This window comes from Pholcus phalangioides, unplaced genomic scaffold, assembly GCF_987345545.1.
Source record: "Pholcus phalangioides strain wild (caught in Gottingen) unplaced genomic scaffold, Ppha-v1.0 ptg000032l_1, whole genome shotgun sequence".
NCBI lineage: Eukaryota > Metazoa > Arthropoda > Arachnida > Araneae > Pholcidae > Pholcus > Pholcus phalangioides.
Genome location: NW_028301622.1, coordinates 3,646,323 through 3,668,537, shown reverse-complemented (window position 1 = coordinate 3,668,537; position 22,215 = coordinate 3,646,323). Strand labels below are relative to the sequence as shown.

Genomic DNA, 22,215 nt, shown 5'->3' with positions numbered 1-22,215 from the left:
TTGTGAGCAAAAATGTCACTAGGTATTACTTATAATTTTTTTATTTGTGTCAGATTGCAAAGGAACAGTGAAGAAAGCGCTGCAACATCTAAAAGAGAAAAATAAGAATGGCAATTGATGAACGCAAAATGTTGGATCGTATTGTAAGCGCCGGGTACCGATCCCGGTACCTCTCGCATGCTAAGCGAGCGCTCTACCATCTGAGCTACGCCCCCAACGACAGCAACAATGGAAAAATCTCACCGATACCGTTATACTCACGTCTGTAAGAAAAAACGTTACTATTTATTGCTTATAATTTTTTTATTTGTGTCACATTGCAAACGAACAGTGAAGGAAGCATTGCAACATCTAAAAGAGAAAAATAAGAATGACAATTGATGAACGCAAAATGTTTGAACAAATTGGAAGCGCCGGGTATCGATCCCGGTACCTCTCGCATGCTAAGCGAGCGCTCTACCATCTGAGCTACGCCCCCGACGACCGCAACGATGGAAAAATCTCACCGATACACTTATACTCACGTCTGTAAGAAAAAATGTTACTAGGTATTGCTTATAATTTTTTTATTTGTGTCACATTGCAAACGAACAGTGAAGGAAGCATTGCAACATCTAAAAGAGAAAAATAAGAATGACAATTGATGAACGCAAAATGTTTGATCAAATTGGAAGCGCCGGGTATCGATCCCGGTACCTCTCGCATGCTAAGCGAGCGCTCTACCATCTGAGCTACGCCCCCGACGACAGCAATAATGGAAAAATCTCACCGATACCGTTATACTCACGTTTGTGAGCAAAAATGTTACTAGGTATTGCTTATAATTTTTTTATTTGTGTCACATTGCGAAGGAACCGTGAAGGAAGCCCTGCAACATTTAAAGGAGAAAAATAAGAATGGCAATTGACGAACGCAAAATGTTTGATCAAATTGGAAGCGCCGGGTATTGATCCCGGTACTTCTCGCATGCTAAGCGAGCGCTCTACCATCTGAGCTACGCCGCCGACGACCGCAGCAATGGAAAAATCTCACCGATAGACTTATACTCATGTCTGTAAGAAAAAATGTTACTAGGTATTGCTTATAATTTTTTTATTTGTGTCACATTGCGAAGGAACCATGAAGGAAGCCCTGCAACATTTAAAGGAGAAAAATAAGAATGGCAATTGATGAACGCAAAATGTTTGATCAAATTGGAAGCGCCGGGCATCGATCCCGGTACCTCTCGCATGCTAAGCGAGCGCTCTACCATCTGAGCTACGCCCCCGACGACAGCAGCAATGGGAAAAATCTCACCGATACCCATCTACTCACGTCTGTAAGTAAAAATGTTATTAGGTATTGCTTATTATTTTTTTATTTGTGTCACATTGCAAAGGAACAGTGAAGGAAGCATTGCAACATCTTCAAACAGCAAAACTAACAATGGCCATTGATGGACGGAAAACGTTCACTCAAAATGGAAGAACCGGGTGTTGATCCCGGTAGCTGCGACTGAGCATGCGATCCCCAGGGGACCTTTTTCTTTGCGTCTCCAGCTTTCCAACGCCTTGTATTTCTGGGTGTTACGATCGTTGTTGGCACTTTTTAGAAGTTCTTTCAGCTCTCTGATGATGTCCGCGCTAGTGTCCTCTACAACAGCACCGCGGACCATTCGTCGTTCTCTCCTCGAAGCTTGACAGGCTGCCTCGTACTTCCTGGCATAGACAAGAGCAATTGTCACGTCCTTGTACTCGCCCAAACGCAGCGCCTGCTGGATGTTGGGGTCTTTGACAGCATCGACGAAACATTGTAGGGTCAACCCCTCCCTGATGTCCGGCAGGCAATACGGGTATGCCAACTGCGAGAGCATCTCGATGTCCATTGCCAGTTCTTGCAATGTTTCCCCGGTCTTCTGCTGCTTCGTCTTGAGTTGCAGCCTGTGGAAGTCCTTCAGAGAGTTTTCGCCGAACCTCATCTCGAGCGCATTCGTCAGGGCTGCATAGCTAGATCGGTCTTCAGCGGCGATCGTCTGTAGAACCTCGGCGGCTTCCCCTTGAAGAGCGGCGGCTAGGTGGAAGGCCTTGAGAACGCAGTCTCATCCGTTCGCAGAGGCGATCATCTCGAACGGCGTCCTGAAGATCGACCAGGACGACTTTCCGTCTAAGTCGAGGGCTTGTCGGTTCTGGATTTTCTTCTCGAGCTCCAGTATTCTTTTTGAGAGCTTTTCGTCGACTGCGGTAACAGCTCCTTCTACTGCGTTCATCCTACTTTCAACTGCGGCGATGTCGTTCTTTACATTGGTGATGGCGGTGACATCCTCTTTTACGTCAGCGATGGAGGCGTTGACCGTGGCAATGGAATTCGTCACATCTTCTTTCACGTCCGTGATGGAGAGATTGACAGCGGCAATGGAGTTGGTGACGTCGTCTTTCACGGCAGCAATGGACGTGTTGACGGCTGCGCTCGAAGCCTGGATCTTTTCTTCGATGCCCGATTTCATCTGGCCTATCAAAGACATCAGTTGGTTCAACTGTTCTCGCACTTCATCCATGTCCATTCTTCTCGTCTTCATACAAGTCTTGAATTACCCCACTCCTGACACCAAATTGTTCCGGATAATTTTAAAGACTTCGAGATTGCAGAACAAGAAGCGGTTCGATGGACAAACACAGATTTACAGAACAGCAATTTATACACGTATCTACAAGCTAATCAAAGAGCTAACAACTTTCTCTCAACGTTCAATCGCAACTGACTTTTCATCGAGTCTCTGTCTATTCGAGCCTCCATCTTGTGAGCGTCACACTATTTATAACCCTGGTAGAAACTTCGAGGAAAAAGAACATTCCACAAATTTCAATTTCCTAGTGCCAGGTTTGTGGCGCCACTGTCTGGGGATAGATCTCTCTGGAATTTTCTCTACACGCACTCCGCCAGTTCCCCACCAATCGCACATCCTTGCGATTAACTGAAACCGGCATCAACTCTCGTTGCCAACAGAAGATTCCGATAAAGAATTGCGCCATCTATCGTTTAAAGTTCGTAACAATATTTAAAATAAGTTGTTTTCTTTTTTTTTTAGTTTGCTCTTGATCATTCTCAGTTTGATTCAACATACTTTGGCTTACAACAATGGCTTTTTTTCCTGGGTCATTCTTAAAATATTTATTAGAAATTCTCAGAAACTTAAAAATAGTGATTAAAAACTATAGACTTAAATTACTTTTGATTCAAATTATAGAAATAAAAACTATAGAATAATGATTAAACTATTAGAAATTTAATAGAATGAATTCTATTAAAATTCTATTCTCACAAAAAATTCAATTCTAGTACATCTGTTTTCACTCCCTATTTTTAACTCATTTGTGATTGCTCCATGTATTTTATTTTCCAGCATCTTTAAAAGATTTTCAATCTCTCGTTTTACTTCCAAGTTTTCTATCGGCTATAAACTGTAGATCCCAGTACAATTAGCCATAGTATGCAGAATATGATAATGATGTTACAAAAATGGTCACTGTAGCTGTGGGGTATAATAGCTTGTTACCGTATTATTTTCATTATCAGTGTCTACTACATACCCGAAGAAAAGTTTAGTGAATTTTTTACCTCTCCTTGTCTGCTTAAATAAGCTTTGCTGGAATCTTACATCAAATATCTTTCACACCAACCACGACCATGGTCTAGACCAGTGTTTCTCAACCGTTGGGCTCTGACATAATTCCTACCGGGACGCGAGTGATTAGCCGTTTCCTTTTTCCTCATTTATTTTCTGTTGCTTGTGTGTTTGACTGGCTTTTCAACTTATAGAAATGGATGAAACCGAGCAGCGGGCTTGCAAAGGTTGAGAACCACTGGTCTAGACAAAGTAATTTTAATTAATGCGTAGCTGGAAACCATTTTCCATTGAACACTAAACATGGTGGTGAATGACATATCAAGAGAAAGAATAGTAGAAAATAAATAATAGAAAACTTGGAAGCAAAACAAGAGACTGAAAATCTGTTAAAGATGCTAGAAAGTAAAATACATGGAGTAATCACAAATTAGTTAAAAATAGGGAGTGAAAACAGATGTACTCAACTGAATTTTCTGTGAAAATAAATCAAAGCTGTCTACTTTTTTTTTTCGGAAAAAAAATAGCTGGAAGCAGCAATAGAAGGGTTTTTGTTCTATATACAAACAGCAATTCGCTTAGTTTGATCCCATTTTATACACGGTTGGAAGCCTAGGCGCCAAAAATCCTGGGGGGAACCTGAAGCTAATTCCATTTGCAGCCCCAAGAAATAAAATTGCAGGGTAGAAAAATGACGTCATCAAAAAGTCAACTTCTATTGTGATGCAACTTCGTTTCTTAAGGGGAAATTTTATTTTTGGCGCAAGATGGTACAAAATTAAAGAATTCCTACATTTTTGCAGCAGAATGTTGCAAACGAAAGGGATATGGTCGAAATTGTAGCAGATTTTCCACCCCTGAACCTAACAATGACAATTAAAGAATGCAAAACATTTACTCCAATTAGAGGTGCCAGGTATCAATCCCTGTACCTCTCGCATGATAAGCGAGCACTCTACCATCTGAGCTATGACCCCAATGTAAGCAAGCATGGAATAATTACACACATCGATACCCACCCTTATACTCACGTCACTTAAGCCAAAATCATGATAATAGGAATTGTTAATGATTTCTTCATCCACATGCTGTACAGGGAAAACCATGAAGAATATTACAATATCTAGAAATCAAAACTATGATTTTGACAGTATTCACTGTTTAACACATTAATATTGACTTTCAATATCTGGTAATGCAGTTTTGCCACCTTCAATTACTAACATTTAAAAATAAATGAACTTCTATTGATATATGGCAGCTTTTACTCAAAGATAGTCTTTCTCAATGAGTACACTCCCAAATTATTGACTTATCTGAGACCATCAAATTACTGTGTTACACTGTTTTAGAATCAAAATTTAGATCTTTGTGCATATAGAAATTGGATTTCATGGATTATTGGTTGGTTGCATAAGGTGCATTATTTTCCACTTGCTGCAAGTGATTGCCAAAAAAAAAAAAAAAAAACCCACACAAAATAAATACTAAAAAATATTTTATTTACATTTTTGTTCCCTTTTAAATATGCAAAATGAATTTATTTATAAATGAAATGGCACTGGTTCTTTCCATAATTCTTAACAACTAAAGGCATTACTTCTCAATTTTGTCTCCTATAAATGAATTACTTTTTAGCAACTGGAATTTTTTTAGATGAGAGGTCAGAACGTTTCTGGAGTTCAGAAGTGGCTTCTGCAGCTGATGCAGTCTGTTTTGAAGGACGCGATAATTTAGTATTGGAGGCACTATTTTTAGCTGTAGTCCATGCTGGAATTGGAGACTTTTTCAGAATTTTTTTGGTAAGAAGATGCTGCTTTCTGCTGACGTCTTCACTTCCATCAATGAGCAAATTATTGTTCTTCTGTAAATACTTAGGATCAAGGCCACGGTTACTGAAAAAAAGATATAAATATAGAATGTGAAATAAAATTAATTGATTTTGTGATCATTTATGTGACATTATTGCCAAACTGATCAATTCTTTTTGATGTGGCAGAAAAATGCAACACTAATGTTTAAATGAGCAGCCATTAGCATACAATTGCACTCTAACCAAGTGCTATTTCATATTTCGACCAAATTTTTTACAGAATATGAACACAAATATACAGGGTGATTATAAAAAAACTATCCCAACATATGGGCCCCTAACTATCATACCATTCACAGAAACTGAATGAAATTTTGGCATAAGGTATTCTGATGTATGCGCTCAAGAATGATATGGAAAACAACAGTGTCACTCTAACAGTTACGGTTACAGTGAGAAAATTTCGAAAATATCAAATGGCAACACCAAGTTTTTTGTATTGGAATATGATCTCCATTGTGAAAAACCCTAAATAACGTTCGAACGGCAACTGTAGCATGAAATTCACCGGCGGTAGATAGGCTAAAAGTGAGGACAACCAATAAGGACAGAGAAGCAGCATAAAATAAAGCATTTTATTGTGTTTCACAAATTTTCCACATGACCTTGTGGAGGACTAATCAGGCTGGGATCTCAGCCGAAGAAACGGTGTGACGAATGAAACAAACATTAATGCTCTGGTGCACTGTAAAGTCTTTTTTACTTTTTCCTTGCCTAGCTCCGGGGATTTTCGTGCTACAGGTGCCATTCCAACGCTATTTAGTGTTTTTCAGTATGGAGATCGCATTCCAATACAAAAAACTTGGTGTTGCCATTTGATATTTTTGAAATTTTCTCACTGTAACCGTAACTGTTAGAGTGACACTGTTGTTTTCCATATCATTCTTGAGCGCATACCTCAAAATACCTTATGCAAAAATTTCATTCAGTTTCTGTGAATGGTATGATAGTTAGGGGCCCGTATGTCGGGATAGTTTTTTTATAATCACCCCGTATATATAAAGTCACATATATATATCGGCAAAAGTCTGATGACATAAGATATGATTCGGGACCATTGTGAAGTTAGCATATTTTTTATGATAATTATGTCCTTGTTAATTATGACAATCCATCAAACCACAGTCACGATGAGATGAAATCTTTTTTTTTCCCCTTCTCCAAAATTTTGCAGAAAAACTACGCTTATATAATTATTTTTATGGTTTTTTCTCTCTTCTCACAAGGAGCTAATCCACTACAGCTGCTATACATAGACATATATGGTGGTATCACTGGCATAGAAAGTTGTGTACTGACACTTAAATTGAAGTAGCTAATTAGTTAAGCTTAAGCAGTAGCTCAACTTTGACTCCACAATAATTATTTAAATTCCAGAGAACAGATAAATATAAAGTTTATTAATTTGACTAAGTACACGGTAAGTTGCACATATAAAAAAACGAGTATACAAGGACACATAGAAAATAACATCTTGACTCTGTAAGAAACGAAAGCCTTCTCTCTCGAACAGTGAAAGAGATGTAAAGAAAAAGGCAAGCTCACAAAAACTATGTGTTGGCAGATTTATGATACTGGAGCGGCAACTTCTGCGTACTCTTGCCAACAGTGCCACCATACATATACATGCTTGCAATTAAAAAATGGATTTGGCTCCTACAGAGTCGTCTTATATAAGCACATCAAGCATTGGATTGGGATCTCCGGCCACTTTGCCAATTGGCCGCACTTCAGGCTTTGGCAGTAACTTTTATATATATATATATATATATATATATATATATATATATATATATTAATAATATTGTACTGATTTTCAAGTTAGGGGCAGTGGGTCCCAAACTTTTGACAGCAGCAGCTTTCTCACCGTGAGATCATAAACCTACAGATTTGCAGACATGACAGCCCAGAGAGACCATCTTGAGATGGTTTGCACTCTTTCCCAAAGGGTTCTACAGTGCCCTCATTAAACCAATGATTGTATGAATCAAATGAATTTTGGTTCCTTCGAATAACTGATTAAGCAAACAACTTAGAAACACTTACAGCCGCTTTAACAACTGAGTTAATGGGACATTGTGAACTAAATGGATTTAATATTAGTAATTTGCTTGATTATTTCCGCAACCAAAAGTCAAAAAAATTTTCTACTTCTGACAGAGTGTCGAGGAGGAGGCTGATGAGAGGTCAGGGCGCCCATCAGTATCCATAACAGATGAACAAATCCACATTGTCAAAGAAATGGGAAAAAATGAAATGGGAAAATTGTTGCAGAGATCCGAACTTGTTGCCATCCGAATCGGAAAAGTTGCCCTGCCATTTTAACTGACAACTGAGCATGTATCATGTGTGCAAAACAATTGTTCCCAAAACCACAAAGTGACCCGTTCTTTAGAAGGCCAAGTCATGGGTGCTACATGACGATAATGCACCAGCTCACAGGTTTCTCTGTTGTCAGACAACCTGTCAAAATATCAAATTCCGATACTTCCACAATCAGCTTATTTCCCTGATTTTGCCTCATATGACTATTTCCTCAGATAAAGAATTTACATCAGGGAGCAACAATTCACAGGTTCCGAAGAGGTGCAGAGACGAAGGCACTGGAGGATATGGTAAAAGGAGGCATGTAATCCACATTTACATCTTTGTATGAACAATAGCAAAAATACACAATTACATGGGGTTAGTTACTTCGAAGGAAACACCAAATAAACAGGTTCTATCTGTACTCATTCTTCCATAACAAAATAAGTGCTGAAACTTTTTTAGCATAGTGGTAATTTAAATTTATCCTATCTTTCCAGGTCACTGGAAACCCTGTCTTGTCAAATATGTGCACATTTCCCTGACTTTTGCCCTGTCTAGGAACTTTGTATGGCATTAGTTTTCAAAGTGTGCGAAGCATCTTACAAGAGAGAAGCTTCATCTCTGCTTGGTATTCAGTCTTTTTTACTTTTCATCTTACAGGATTATCATCAAACAAAATAAAAAAAATTGGTGCAGGCAGTCATAGACACAGCAAGAAATTTTGATATGAATATGGTTTTCATGCTTTGAATCACATCGTAGGTACTGACATAATATTATGGCTATCATCGGGTTTGACAGTGAAATATCTATCCCATGATATCATCGTCGTCCATTTGCATTCAAACTTCGCGAGATATAGTGAAAAACAGTTTTGTTACGAACGTGGATTGTGAACCTCGTGCCCAGATTAGAATAACTATTGAAACCAGAGTGGTATCATAAATATCTGACCACTCAATGTCTCAAAAATATCTGACAACATCATTGGCTTGTACTTGTATTGCGAACCTCGCAAAATATAACGTAAAACAACTTAATTATGAAAGTAGGTCGTGAGCCTGGTGCCCAGACTGGAAGAGGTATTAAAACCAGAGTGATATCGTTGGATTTGTTTTAACAAGATCTACCTGCAGACATAAAAAAACATTGATGCATTCCAAATACTCCCTGAGATACGAACATTAAATTTCGCAACTTCTTGCGAATGTATTGTCAGCAGACGTATTCACAAGAAAAAGTGAAAAAGTTACCTACTTGAAGCTGAGGTGACAATACTGATAGTGTCTACCCATCAATCACAAAGATTCCCAGTTCACAGATTCATACGATTGCCACTGTCATGAAAATATACAGGGTATAAAATCTTCTGGGCAAAAATGCCTTTCCTATTTGTACAAATGCACTGGGGCAATTTAGTTCACTTCTGATGGAGCGAGATGATAAATTTTCCCTCTAAGCAGCGTGCATGAACAACCATGTGCATGGAAACGGTGCATGCAAAATCCAGAAATTTACTAGTGTTTGTATCAACAAATTGTGTTGCAACACACAGAGGAAACTGCTCTGTGCAGGTTAAAAAAATAAATTAGAGGGAACGTTGCAGTTGATGATGTGTTACAAAAGCGATTCTCAGTAAAATACAAGAGAAAACCCACCTCTGAAAAGTGACAGAGCGTTTTTGCTTAGCACCAGAATTGGTATTGGATGCACCTAGACTATTTTCATCCGTTCCCTGAAAAATAATATGCCAGCATAAGTCCAGTTATAACTAATGAAAACAGTGTATTAGCATCATAGAATGATGATATGAAGAGACATTCCTGTATACTTCCATAATTTCAGTCCTCCCGACCATTTTGAAAGAAAAAATAAAAATTTCAATTTGCAATCTTGACTGAAATCATGGAGAAAGATAATTTTCATTGCTCATAAATTGAATTACGATAATTATGACAACAAATACAGTAAAAGTTATTATAACGAGTACAGCTAGTAACAAGAATCTCACTATTACGAATAATTTGCAAGTGATTGTCATACAACAGATGATGTTAAAGATACAAAAAATATTCCCTTATAACGAGTTATTTATGAATTAAAATCAGAACCCATTCGCTATAACGACAATGGAAACTCTTGAAGAAAAAAAGAAAAGCATGCTTTCTTTTCTTCTTTAAGAATTAATACATAAAACAGACCAAAAAGAGTGGCATTTTTTCAAAGTCTCCTCACCCTATGGTGTTCATAAAGATTTATGGAAAATTCACCCCACCATCAATTCTCCGCTAAGAAAATTCACCGACCAACCAACAATTCAATGCAAAGTTCAGTTCACATCTGGAGAAATTCACAGACAACAGTTCCGCACGAGTCAGTTAGCCAGAAAGTGAGAGAGAAATGACCAAGTGAGTGAATCGGTAAATGATACAATAGTTAGTTAAAGAGTTAATCACTCTTTAGTAGGGACCGGAAGTTCAGGCAAAACATCATAAATGTCTTTTGTTTTGCCTATCTTCAACGTTCTTTGTAGAAATGCTTCTTTTGAGATTCTTCTGCTGTAAATGTCTGTTTCAACATCATTCTTGTTTATTTGTTGTATTTTAGAGGCGATTTTCTGTAGGATCAGATATTTTTAGCATTGAGAACTTCAAAAAAATTCTTCTTTCCAAAATCTGACCCTCAATATTAATTCTCAACAGAAATCCTTTTTTCCTCTAACCCTATTTAGACACGAATAGGCAAAAATGCCTGAAAGATAGGAAAATTGGTGTTAGGCATAGAAGTTACAAAGGCTTTTAATCTCCGCTAAACGTAGCTTTCAGTTACTTTTCCTTTTTACCATTAAATATAAGTGCCTTTTTGGTGCGTATTTTAGGCATTTTTAGTGTCGTTTTGCCTGCCTATTTTGGCTATTTTTAGTGCTTAAACTTCCGGGCTCTAGTGATTAGTGTTAGTGAGTAAGTGACCTAGTGAGTGAGTATCATAGTGATCGACTCTGCGGAAGACTGAGTAATCTAATGGATGAGCAAGTGACGAAATTACTGACCTAGTGAGTAAATGTGTGACCTGGTGATTGAGTGAGCGAGTGAGTAAACCTAGAGTAAATGAGCAACCTAGAGATCAAGTAAGTGGCCTACCTACTGATAGTGTGATCAAGTGGCACAGTGCGCAACACTGTAATTGAGTGAGCAAGTGAGTGACCTAAGGAATGAGTGATATAATGAGCAACTCACCAACTCAATGGTTCACTCACTGGCTCATCAGCTCATTCGCTCACTCACTGAGTAATTAGCACACTCAGTGACTCATTTTTTCACTCCATTTCTAGCAACATTCGATAGATTTTTTTTTCCCCATCCATTTATTTACACCGAAAAATAACAATATCCTGCAGTTTCCCATATTTAGAATTTTTATTTTCTATATTTTCCTTGATGAAGTATGGTCAGCAAAAATTAATAACTTGTATAAATGAGGGAGGAAAAAGATGGCATACTGATTCTCACAATATCGCCATCACAAAAGAATTCTTTTGCATACTCAGGATAACTGATATAACACACATAACTGATAAAAGAATCAACGTTTAATAAGACATAGGAGAAATGGTTGTGCCTTGACCATAGTAAACCTTGCAACACTTAAAACAGTTTTGACAGTATAGTTTTCTAGCTGATGTTTTTTGAGTGTGAGGGATTAAAAATGCATACCTTACAACTGAACATGGTTTCAGCTCTTTGTCTATGGCAGTGGTTCCTAAACTTTTTGAAGTGTGCGCCCCCCCCCCCCTTAAAAAGAATTTTATCAGAAGCGCCCTCCCGCATAGCCATACGTCTCAGTTTCCAAGACCTTCTTGATTTTTTGTTAATGAATCTGCTTTAATCTCCGTAATCAATGATGAATGAAATCAGATTATTTCTTAATATTTAGTGGGCGGAACTGTTTTATTATGAAATTTTTAACTACCCCACACATTTTTTAGCTTTGAATTCTGCAAATTGTGTCATCAACACAGCCGCAAGTAACGGAAGAAACGCATATCTTTCGCATCATAATGGTGCTGAGTGGATGACTTGGTAACCAAACTCAGGGCCACCATTACCAAACGCAAGGCCTGTTGATGTTATGGAATGCAATTTCCATATTGAGTACAGCGCCCTCATGCGGTAATATGGACTATTCGTCAGTTGCTATTTGTCCGTCGTACCGTACGCACGTTTGTAACTTTGTTAATCCCGCTTTACTTTATTATGTGTAGTAAATGTTTATATTATACATAATGTGTGTCTATGGATTCTTTCACCTACGTCCAAAGGTTATGGGCCCAGGCACACACCCATAGACCTTGGTGAAAGCGAGGATTCGTTTTTGAGATAAGAAACAACGCGGTGACGAAAGAGATGGCGGCAGTTACATTCGGGAAGATCGAAGCACTAGGCAAAGGAAATTACGAAACATGGCGTATACAGATGAAAGCTTTACTAGTGAAAAATAACGAATGGACATACGTCACGGGTGAACGACCTACTGAGGGAACAGAACTCTCAAGATGGGAAAATGGTGATGATAAGGCGAAAGCGGACATTATTCTTTCAATTCAGCCGTCGGAGTTGAAACAAGTAAAGAAATGCGAAACAGCAAAGGAAATATGGCAGAAGCTCGAGGACATTTATCAGTCGAAAGGTCCTGCTCGTAAAGCAACTCTTCTGAAGTCGTTACTACATCTAAAAATGAAACCAGAATCAGATGTTCAAGACCATCTGCGGAACTTTTTTGATGTTGTCGATCGACTCGAGGAACTGGATATACATATCGACGACGATTTGCTGACTATCATGCTGTTGTATAGTCTCCCGGAGAGCTTCGAGAACTTTCGGTGTGCAATCGAATCACGAGACGACCTTCCGAAACCAGACGCGTTACGGATAAAAATTTCCGAAGAGTTCGTTGCACGTGGTGTTAGCAATCAACGTCAAAGTGATGGTGCTTTTTCGGTACATGCCAAGAAGAAATCGTTCACGAAAAGAAAGCAGTTTCGGTGCTTCCGGTGTAACAAGGTAGGCCATAAAATTTCGGAATGTTATTTGAATAATGATAAAAAGAAAGAGCTATCGAAACCGGCAGTGGGTCTGCTGACAGATAAATTGGAAACTAATATGGTAGGCTCAATTGAAACTGATCTGTGGTGTTTGGATAGTGGCTGTACGAGTCATATGTGCAAGGATCAGAAGAAATTTAGTAATTTGGAAACTTCGACGATAAGCAACGTGAAGCTGGCGGATAGTGGACATACTCAAGTGCTTGGAAAAGGCAAGGTGGATATCAAGACAAAAATCAACGGTCGTGATGGCGAGGCATATATGGAAAGCGCATTTTATGTTCCCGACTTGCGTACGAATTTGATGTCCGTGGCTAAAGTTTGTGATAAAAACTTTACTGTGACTTTCAACAAGGAGAAAGCTGTCTTATGGAATGCTAGTTCTAAAACGCGTATCATCGCTGACAGAATTGGGGACTTGTATTTCCTACAGAGTAGTGAAATGGCAACTACAGCAAGTGAATCTTTCGACACGCGAACCAAACGGAAAGTGGATCCCCCGAGATGGCATGAAAGAATGGGTCATCTAAATGTTCGTGATATCGAGAGGGCTGTGAATCAGCGGTCAGTCAGTGGTATGGTCAACGTGAATTTTCCGGACGATTTTGTGTGTGAAACCTGCATTGAAGGAAAGCTGAGCCGAGCATCGTTTCCGAATCGTGCCGTGAGATGTTCAGAGAAGCTTGGGATCGTTCATTCGGATATTTGTGGTCCTATGCGAACACAATCTAAAGGTAAAGCTTCTTATTTCATAACTTTCATTGACGATCATTCACGTTGGTGTGAGGTTAGATTTTTGAAACATAAAAGCGAGGCGCTTGCTGCTTTCAAATCGGTTAAAGCATTGATGGAAAAGAAAACTGGTTGTAAAATTAAGGTGCTGCAATCAGATAACGGTGGTGAATATTTAAGTGAGGAATTCAATAATTATTTGAAGAGTGAAGGAATTACTAGGAGATTAAGTGTTAAAAATACTCCTGAGCAAAATGGAGTTTCTGAGAGGAAAAATCGCACGCTATTAGACATGGCTCGATGTTCTTTGATTCAATCGAAGTTGCCTACATCTTTTTGGGCTGAAGCCATATTAACGGCAAATTATATCAGAAACAGATGTCCTTCAAGTACTCTTGATTACAAGACACCATTTGAAATTTGGAATGGCCGAATTCCTAATGTGAGCTATTTCAAAGTATTCGGCTGCAAAGCATATGTTTGGAATAATAATAAAAGTAGGGGTAAATTTGAAGCTCGTGCGAAACCAGGTGTATTCGTTGGATACTCTGAAGAATCAAAGGCTTTTCGTATTTGGCTAACTGATGAAAAACGAATGGAAATATCTAGAAGTGTCAAGTTTTTGGAGACTTTTACTGACATCGCTGGTGAGCGATTCGAGGACTTTGAACCCGAAAATCAGTCAAAATCCGAAAATCGTGACATTGAAGTACCGTTAATCCAGGTCAACCCCGATGATGGTGTTTGCGAAGAATCTGAAGATGTCAATGGAGATACGAGTGCTGACAGGACTGTGACCAGCAGTTCAACGAGGCATGGCAGAGGACGACCGAAGATGATTCATACCGGTTCGAGAGGACGCCCTCGGAAGCAGTATCAAACAGTGGATTGTGATACAGCTCAGACAGCCGAGATACCCGTTGACTCAGCGCTATCTTCTTCGAACTCAAGAGAATGGAAAAATGCATTAGCTGAAGAACTAAAGTGTATTTTAAAAAATGATACATGGGTAATAGTTGATCGACCTGAGAACTGTAATATAATTGGTAGTAGATTTGTGTTATCAAATAAGTATAATGCTGATGGATCTTTAAATCGCAGAAAAGCTAGGCTAGTTGCTCAAGGTTTTAATCAAAAACCTGGTGTAGATTTTGGCGAAACGTTTGCACCTGTTGCTCGCCAAAGCTCTATCAGATTGTTAATGGCTCTAGCTGTAAAAATGAATGTAAATGTGCATCATTTTGATATTACAACTGCATTTCTAAATGGCATTCTTGAAGAAAATATTTTTATGGAATGTCCTAAATATTTGAGTGACATATTATGTGATATTGTTTATGCTGAAAAGGATCATAATTTAGTTGCGAAAGCTAAAAATATGTTGAACGAATTATCAAGTGGTAACAAAGTATGTAAATTGGTCAAAACATTGTATGGTTTGAAACAGTCTGGGCGACGCTGGTTCTTGAAACTTGATCAAATTTTGAAATGTTTTGGTTTTGATAATACTGTTACAGATCCTTGTGTATATTTTATGTCACGTAAAGGTATTTTAACTATTTTAACTGTATATGTGGATGATATTCTGGTATTTTCTCAAGATTGTGATACAATTTTTGAATTGAATGAGCATTTGAAAAGAGAATTATCTGTTAAATACATGGGACTAGTCAAACATTGTCTTGGTGTGGAGTTCAATCAGAAAAATGGAAAAATTTCAATGAGTCAATCTGGTTATATTAGAGATCTTTTAGATCGTTTTAACATGGCTGATTGTAATCCTGTTTCAACTCCAATAGACATTAGCACAAAGCTCAAAAAGTCTGATGGTAATGAAGAATTTGATTTTCCCTACAGGGAACTAGTTGGGGCTTTGATGTATTTAGCTGTTTGTACTAGACCAGATATTGCTCACGCAGTCAGTAACCTAAGTCAATATTTAACATGTTTTGATAACTCTCACTGTATTGCTGCAAAACGTGTATTGAGATATTTGAAGAAAACAATTAATTATGGTTTAATTTTTGAATGTTGCAATGATTATTTATATGGATATACAGATGCAGATTGGGGAAATGATAATAATGATCGTAAATCTTATACTGGATATTGTTTTGTACTAAGTGGAACTGTAATTTCATGAGAATCACGTAAGCAAAAGACTGTTGCTTTAAGTTCAACTGAAGCGGAATACATGGCACTCACAGAAGGTGTTAAAGAAGCCATTTATTTACAAAAAGTGATTTCAGAGTTAGGAATTCATGATATATGTGAAACTAAAATATTTGTTGATAATCGTAGTTCCATAAAATTAGCCGAAAACTCTGTGTATCATAGTCGTACTAAACATATCGATATTCGACATCATTTTGTTAGAGATGCTTTAAATGAAAATATTATATCATTAGAATATGTGCCGACGACTGAGATGGGAGGTGATATTTTAACCAAAGGTCTCCCACAATGTAAACATGTAAACTGTCTGAAATTGCTTGGTGTGCATAATGTTTCTGAATTATAATTTTTGTAAGCAATCGAAATTTGCATTCAGGGGGAGTGTTGATGTTATGGAATGCAATTTCCATATTGAGTACAGCGCCCTCATGCGGTAATATGGACTATTCGTCAGTTGCTATTTGTCCGTCGTACCGTACGCACGTTTGTAACTTTGTTAATCCCGCTTTACTTTATTATGTGTAGTAAATGTTTATATTATACATAATGTGTGTCTATGGATTCTTTCACCTACGTCCAAAAGGCCCACCGCAAAAATTTTCAGATTCCTTTTGTTGGAAGAATAGTTTTGTTTATTTTACATTATTTTGAATATTCATAACATTTCGTGGTTGTGGCACAGCCATCTTCTCTACTTTATCATATAAAATTATTTTTCAATTACAGTATTTTCTATTATAATGAGTACCTGAAGTACAGTATATATTTTTGATCCTTCTCCCTCCTTCTCCAAGATATTTTTGAGCCCTCCCAATATTATATCAATAACTTTACTTTTTCATCAAAAGAGCTTCATAAACAATACATAAGCATTATTAACTGTTCATAATTTAAGAAGGCATTTCCCCCTTATACATTCACACATATTACTCACCATTGTGTTTTTAATTAAAAATAATAATAATATGGAAAATCTTGAGATTTTTTCTGAATTCTCTGTTTTGATATTAACTTGATCTTGGTTAAATCGTCACTCGCACTTTAAGAACCACTGGTCTATGGCATTCACAAAAATTTTGCAAGACAACACATAAAGTAAAAAAAAAATGTTATTGTTTTTGCTCGAGTAAAAACCAGCCTTTTGAGTTTAGTGAACTATATTTAGTAATTATAACCAGGATTGAGTTTTTGACATGACAAGCATCAAAAACTGGTTTAAACTGTAAAAAACTGCCGAAAACCATCAAAAACAATCAAAAACCTAAATTAATGCTTCTGGATGTTTTGAACACAATAGTATATAACATGATGAAGAAATTACCTTTTTTGCATATTACAAAGCTTTATTTTTAAACACTAATTTATTATAATAATTAAAACAGAATACCAATTATAATTTGCAATTTTGAATTTTTCGGCACACAGAATCTAGAACAAATAATACATAAATATAATTTTATGGTTCATTTTATCTAAACTATTGATCATCTTTGTTCAATTTACTATGTCGAAGAGCAATAATTCAAAATATGTGTGATAAGGGATCAGGGTTATGTTTTTGACTTCGGAAGCACAGTATTGAAACAGTGAAAAACTTATTGTCAATGTTGTCTAATAGGTTTTTTTTTTTAAATCTGATATATTAAAAAAAAAATAAATAAATAAAAAACACTTACTTTCAGGTAGATTAAAGTGTATTATATTTTGAATTATAATTACTGTGTATAAAATACATATTTCAATATTTTAAATTTTCTGATCTGCCCAAAATTTCATTCCATATTAGAAGTTTTCACGCAGCATCTGTCAATACACTAACTAAACAAATTTATTCTCACCCAAAAATTTCTTAGCTTAGGTTGTATAAATTCAGAGTTAAGAGTATTTTCAATCAAAGCAGAGCTGGCAGGATTTGATATATCCAAAGCATTGTTTTGCACGTTTAAATACAGCTTCATTTGGAAAAACATTGCATTATATAAATGCCAATAAATATACCATATCATAGTAAAACTTAGTTATTCTTACTTTTGTATTACGAACGAGTTGCGGGAATTTCTTAAGCACTATATACAAGCCAACACTCCAAATTTTAAAAGACTAAAAAATATTTTAGTCCTACAATTTAGTATTTTTATTGCTAGATATATATTCTAATGTCACAATTAAGACATTATTTTATATAAGTTTCAGTGATTATCTAGATCAGTGTTCCCCTGGTGGGCAATGGAATAGTTCAGGGGACGATAGAAGCTACAATCCTATGGGTTCACTTGAGTTGAGCGATGAGAGAAAAAAAATTTTTCTGGAGGATGGGGTGATGGAACAAAAAGTTTGGGAAACTATGATCTAGATAATTTAATAATAACAGAAATCAACATTACATATATGGCATTTTTAAACACCAATTTCTAATGAAAAGAGTACTGCATGTGGTTTATATCATACACATATATAAGCAGTTGAAGAAATTTTGGAAGGTTGAAAATCATCTGGAATTGAAGAATATCAAATAGTGCCATAGTTTTTCCTTCAGCTTTTATGGTATACTCTATTAAAACTGTATATTTTATAAGAAAACAATATATATATATATATATATATATATATATTAGTACAAGATAATTCTGTAGAGAGTAGAAAATTATTTTACAATCATATCAAGTATTTATTCTTTGTATAACATAGTCATTTTAAACATTGCATGCAATTAACCTGTGTATTTCCAATGGAAATTTTTGTATTGAAAAGCAATATTTGAGGTTTTTGGCAAAGGTTTTTGACGTGACAGTTTCAATCATGGTTTAAATGGTCGAAAATTTGCCAACCCTGATTATAATCGATGCAATCTTCAGATAAAGTGCTCAATCATACTAAGTATCATGAATAAGTATTTATTATTTTTCACAAATAATAGCACACCGTGTACCTTGAAACAAAAAAGATTGTGTGCCTTAGAGCAGTATAAAAGTTGAAATTTTCCTAGTTTACCTTACAATACTCAACTTGCACTAATTTTGAATATTACTTTCTTTTTTTTTAACTTTTAAAATACAATTTATATTTTAAATTTTAGTTCTATACTTTTCAATTTCTATATAAACTTCATCTATACTCATTTCTTCTCTTCCATTCACCAAAAAAAAAAATTTCCTAGTCGAATTGGGAAAAAACATGAAAATTTACATTGTTGCACGTGTCCAAAAAAAATTTATCAAGCAATTTCCTTAGGAGAGAGAAACATAATGTTTCTTTCTACAGACATAATAAAGAATATTTATGCATTTCATCTACATAAATACATTCCTACCTCTATTATTGTTACTTTTGTTTATATTTATTAATGATCAATATTGTATCATTATTTTGATATTTTATATTTCAATATATGTTTTGCATTAAAAAAAAACATATCTTTTTATAGCATTTGTGTATTTAAATCTTTGTACTTTTACCCCATTTCAAGGTACAACAGTGCATGCTTCAAAGCAGTGTTTCTCAACCTGGGGCCATATGGCCTCCATTGCAGTCTTGGGAAATCCTAGTGGGCCACGAGGGAAAATCAGATGAAAGGGGGATCAAGTCACGAAGCTGGTGAATGGAGCCATGGAGAGCTGTAAAGAAATAACTCCTTCAAGTGAAGCTAAAAAATCGAAGGCTAAAAACTCTACTGCAGTAATACTTGAACGGCCCCATAGACCTATTTTTCCCATACAATAAGGCTCTTTGGAGGAATGATCACCTACTTTCTGGACCTGTGCTTAGTCTAGGGGTTCCAGAGATTGAATCTTATTCATAGAAGTATTTTTCATCCTAAATTTAGTTTTGATTACACTCAGCTTGATGAGTGGAAAGGATCTCGTTCTTGGATGAGGATAGGTGCCCTGGGTAAGACAAGGGGCCATGAGAAGAAAATATGGTCCAAAGGGGGCCCCATGGGCTAAAAAAAGATACTGCTTCTCTCTCAAGGTACAAGACCCCTTGTTGTACCTTCAAATGTTTTTGACTACTTATATCAAATATTCAAAAAATATTTCATATCTACAGTAAGAAAAAAAAAATAATTTAAAATTTATGTGATGTTTCATACAGTATACGGTTACTAAAAATTAATTTATTGAATTGACAGAGAAAAAAGGTTTGAAAAATGTGTCAAGGTATAACAGCCCTAGAGCAGATAATAATAATAAAGTATGCAGACTCACTTTCTCTGCATGAGCCAATGAATCGTCATCACTACTGTGAACTGAGGGAGGAAAAATATGCATTAATCAAGAGACCAAAAAAAGTACAAAGCATATACAGCAGAACCTCATTTTAACAGACCTTATTATAACAGGAAGGCTAAAAAAAATTCTAATGATAAAGGGTGCTTATTTTTATCTGACGAGTTTTACATTTCCAAGCAAGCAACTAAACTTCTATCATTGTTGGCACGAACATGTATGTGCTGCATGATGGCAAACATGAGTTTACCGCCCCCCCCCCTAATTGTACAATCCAATGATTTTATGGTGGCTTTTGTGTTCTCCCCCCAATATTTGATGCCCTCAAAAAGTTTTCAACCAGGGAAGTTTCCCCCTTTGCCCCCCCTCCCCTAGTTCCGGCCCTGACAAGTACTACTTAACTATACAGCTTTTTGTATACATTCCTTTGCAAAATTTCTGACCAATCTGTAGATGCCAAAATGTGTGTTCTGAGCATGTGCAAGGCTGCAACTAGAAATGAAAACTTGTTCTGTTATCAGTATCCATTTTGTCTCTTCGCTGCCTTCAAATAGGAAAAGAATAAAGCCAATGTCCTTCCCTGTTCAGTGACCAGGCACCAGACCCCAGAGTGGTCCAGTATATCTGTGTCCTCTAGTATATTCATGTTGTCAGAGTAGTGGTTGTTTGATGTTGTTAGAATGACTTATACCACTTGCCAGACAGACGAGTCATTGTCTCAAATTTAACAAATTGCCACTCGATGCTAGCACCTGCTACAGCACTTTCATTGATGTACATCCTGTTGCATTACACCGCTATAAGAATTATTTGTTATAAACCAGACTTCCATTAAAACAGACAACCTGCAGCTCCCATTTGTCTGTTAATAATGAGGTTCTACTGTAAAGAGATTGATTGATTGTAAAGAGAAATTAATAACTCATAATCAAAATTTCAAGGAAGGATAGACAGACCTCATCCAAATAAGCAATTTTTGTCAAGCCATGTATGGCCATAGTGCACGAGGCACTGGTTTTGCTACTTAAAATTGTCATTTCTATCAGGGGATTGTAGGAGAGACTAAGGAAAAAATATATATACAGAAATGATGTGAACAAATATGATCTGCGCGAATGACCCCAAAATCATGGGAAGATGAAGAGCATTAAAGAAGAAAAAAGCATTAATTTTTGAAGACTGACTTTTTGTGACACTTGCTTGACGTTTTTTTTTTTTTTTTTTTCCATTTCACATGGGTGATGATGTCAGTCATGACATGACCAATGTTTATGTCCGTAGCACAACTTGTTCAAAAAAGAAAAGTCGACCCTTTTCTGGAACGTTTGATGAAAGGAATTCATTGTGGAATAAGTATGTTTAAAATTTATTAAATAGTTTTTGCTTATCAGTATTCATGTTTTGCTATCGCACGTACGTAACTTCAACAAAAGATGAAGTTTTGACCACGTGCCCGCAACTATAATCTTCAATTATTATCCAGGACAATTGGCTGCTAAGCTATTTCCCTGCACAATAAGACAAACAACTTTTCTTGTTACCATCAGAGGGTTTGTAAAACTTCCTTAAAAGAGGAAATTCCCACTATTCCCCTATTTATGACATGTGATGTCATTTCGAAATAGAAAAAAACAGAGGCAAGACTTTTTGACCCACAAGAAATTCCTTAGGGATTGTTTTCAGAAGCGGGGATTCTTTTTAAATGAAGTAGGGAATTTTAAGGGACAATTTGGGATTTTTGTAAAAATTTGGGAGATTTAAGAACTTTTCGGGAGGTTGAGGGATGAAGCTAAAATTCAGGAGACTTGGCAGCTATGTCCGATTATCCCAGCTTAGCTGAGCTATTGTGGACCACCCCTACCTCAGATAATACAGAGCTTACAGAATTTTGACAAAATGAAATAAATGAAGCCATAAATGGAGGTTGGGGGGGGGGGGGGGAAGGGAATGTTTACAGAAAGGTTATTTTTAATTACTGTATATTGCAGAAAAGCAATTGAATGAATATACAGTCGTATAAAGTTACATAAAATACAGTAATACATCGGCTAATAAAGATAATTTGTTCTAGAATCACACTTGTAAGCTGAAATGTGATTTTCCATAGGTTTCTATGAAAAATTGTTTAATTCATTCTATTCTGCCCAAAATCTAAAGATAATTTTTTAATACACGAAGGAGCATATAAGAAAAGACA

At 36.5% G+C, this 22,215-nt stretch overlaps 1 protein-coding gene and 3 non-coding genes across 5 annotated transcripts in view; all 4 read right to left on the bottom strand.

Moving 5' to 3' along the window:
• Positions 1 to 405: 405 nt before the first annotated feature.
• On the bottom strand, positions 406 to 478 carry TRNAA-AGC (transfer RNA alanine (anticodon AGC)). Its single transcript has one exon. It is a non-coding gene; the product is annotated as a tRNA-Ala (tRNA).
• A 190-nt stretch (positions 479 to 668) lies between these two features.
• On the bottom strand, positions 669 to 741 carry TRNAA-AGC (transfer RNA alanine (anticodon AGC)). The gene has a single exon. It is a non-coding gene; the product is annotated as a tRNA-Ala (tRNA).
• A 453-nt stretch (positions 742 to 1,194) lies between these two features.
• TRNAA-AGC (transfer RNA alanine (anticodon AGC)) lies at positions 1,195 to 1,267 on the bottom strand. The gene has a single exon. It is a non-coding gene; the product is annotated as a tRNA-Ala (tRNA).
• A 3,816-nt stretch (positions 1,268 to 5,083) lies between these two features.
• LOC149066697 (uncharacterized) overlaps positions 5,084 to 22,215 on the bottom strand; it is a 58,040-nt gene continuing 40,908 nt past the window's right edge. For both annotated transcript variants that reach the window (XM_089253138.1, XM_089253139.1), the window contains 3 exons: positions 19,998 to 20,038; positions 9,443 to 9,519; positions 5,084 to 5,496 (listed from right to left, as the gene is read on the bottom strand). In XM_089253138.1, the coding sequence (XP_089109264.1) occupies positions 5,229 to 5,496; positions 9,443 to 9,519; positions 19,998 to 20,038 (386 nt within the window). In that variant the 3' untranslated portion in view covers positions 5,084 to 5,228. The remainder of the gene's footprint in view (positions 5,497 to 9,442; positions 9,520 to 19,997; positions 20,039 to 22,215) is intronic.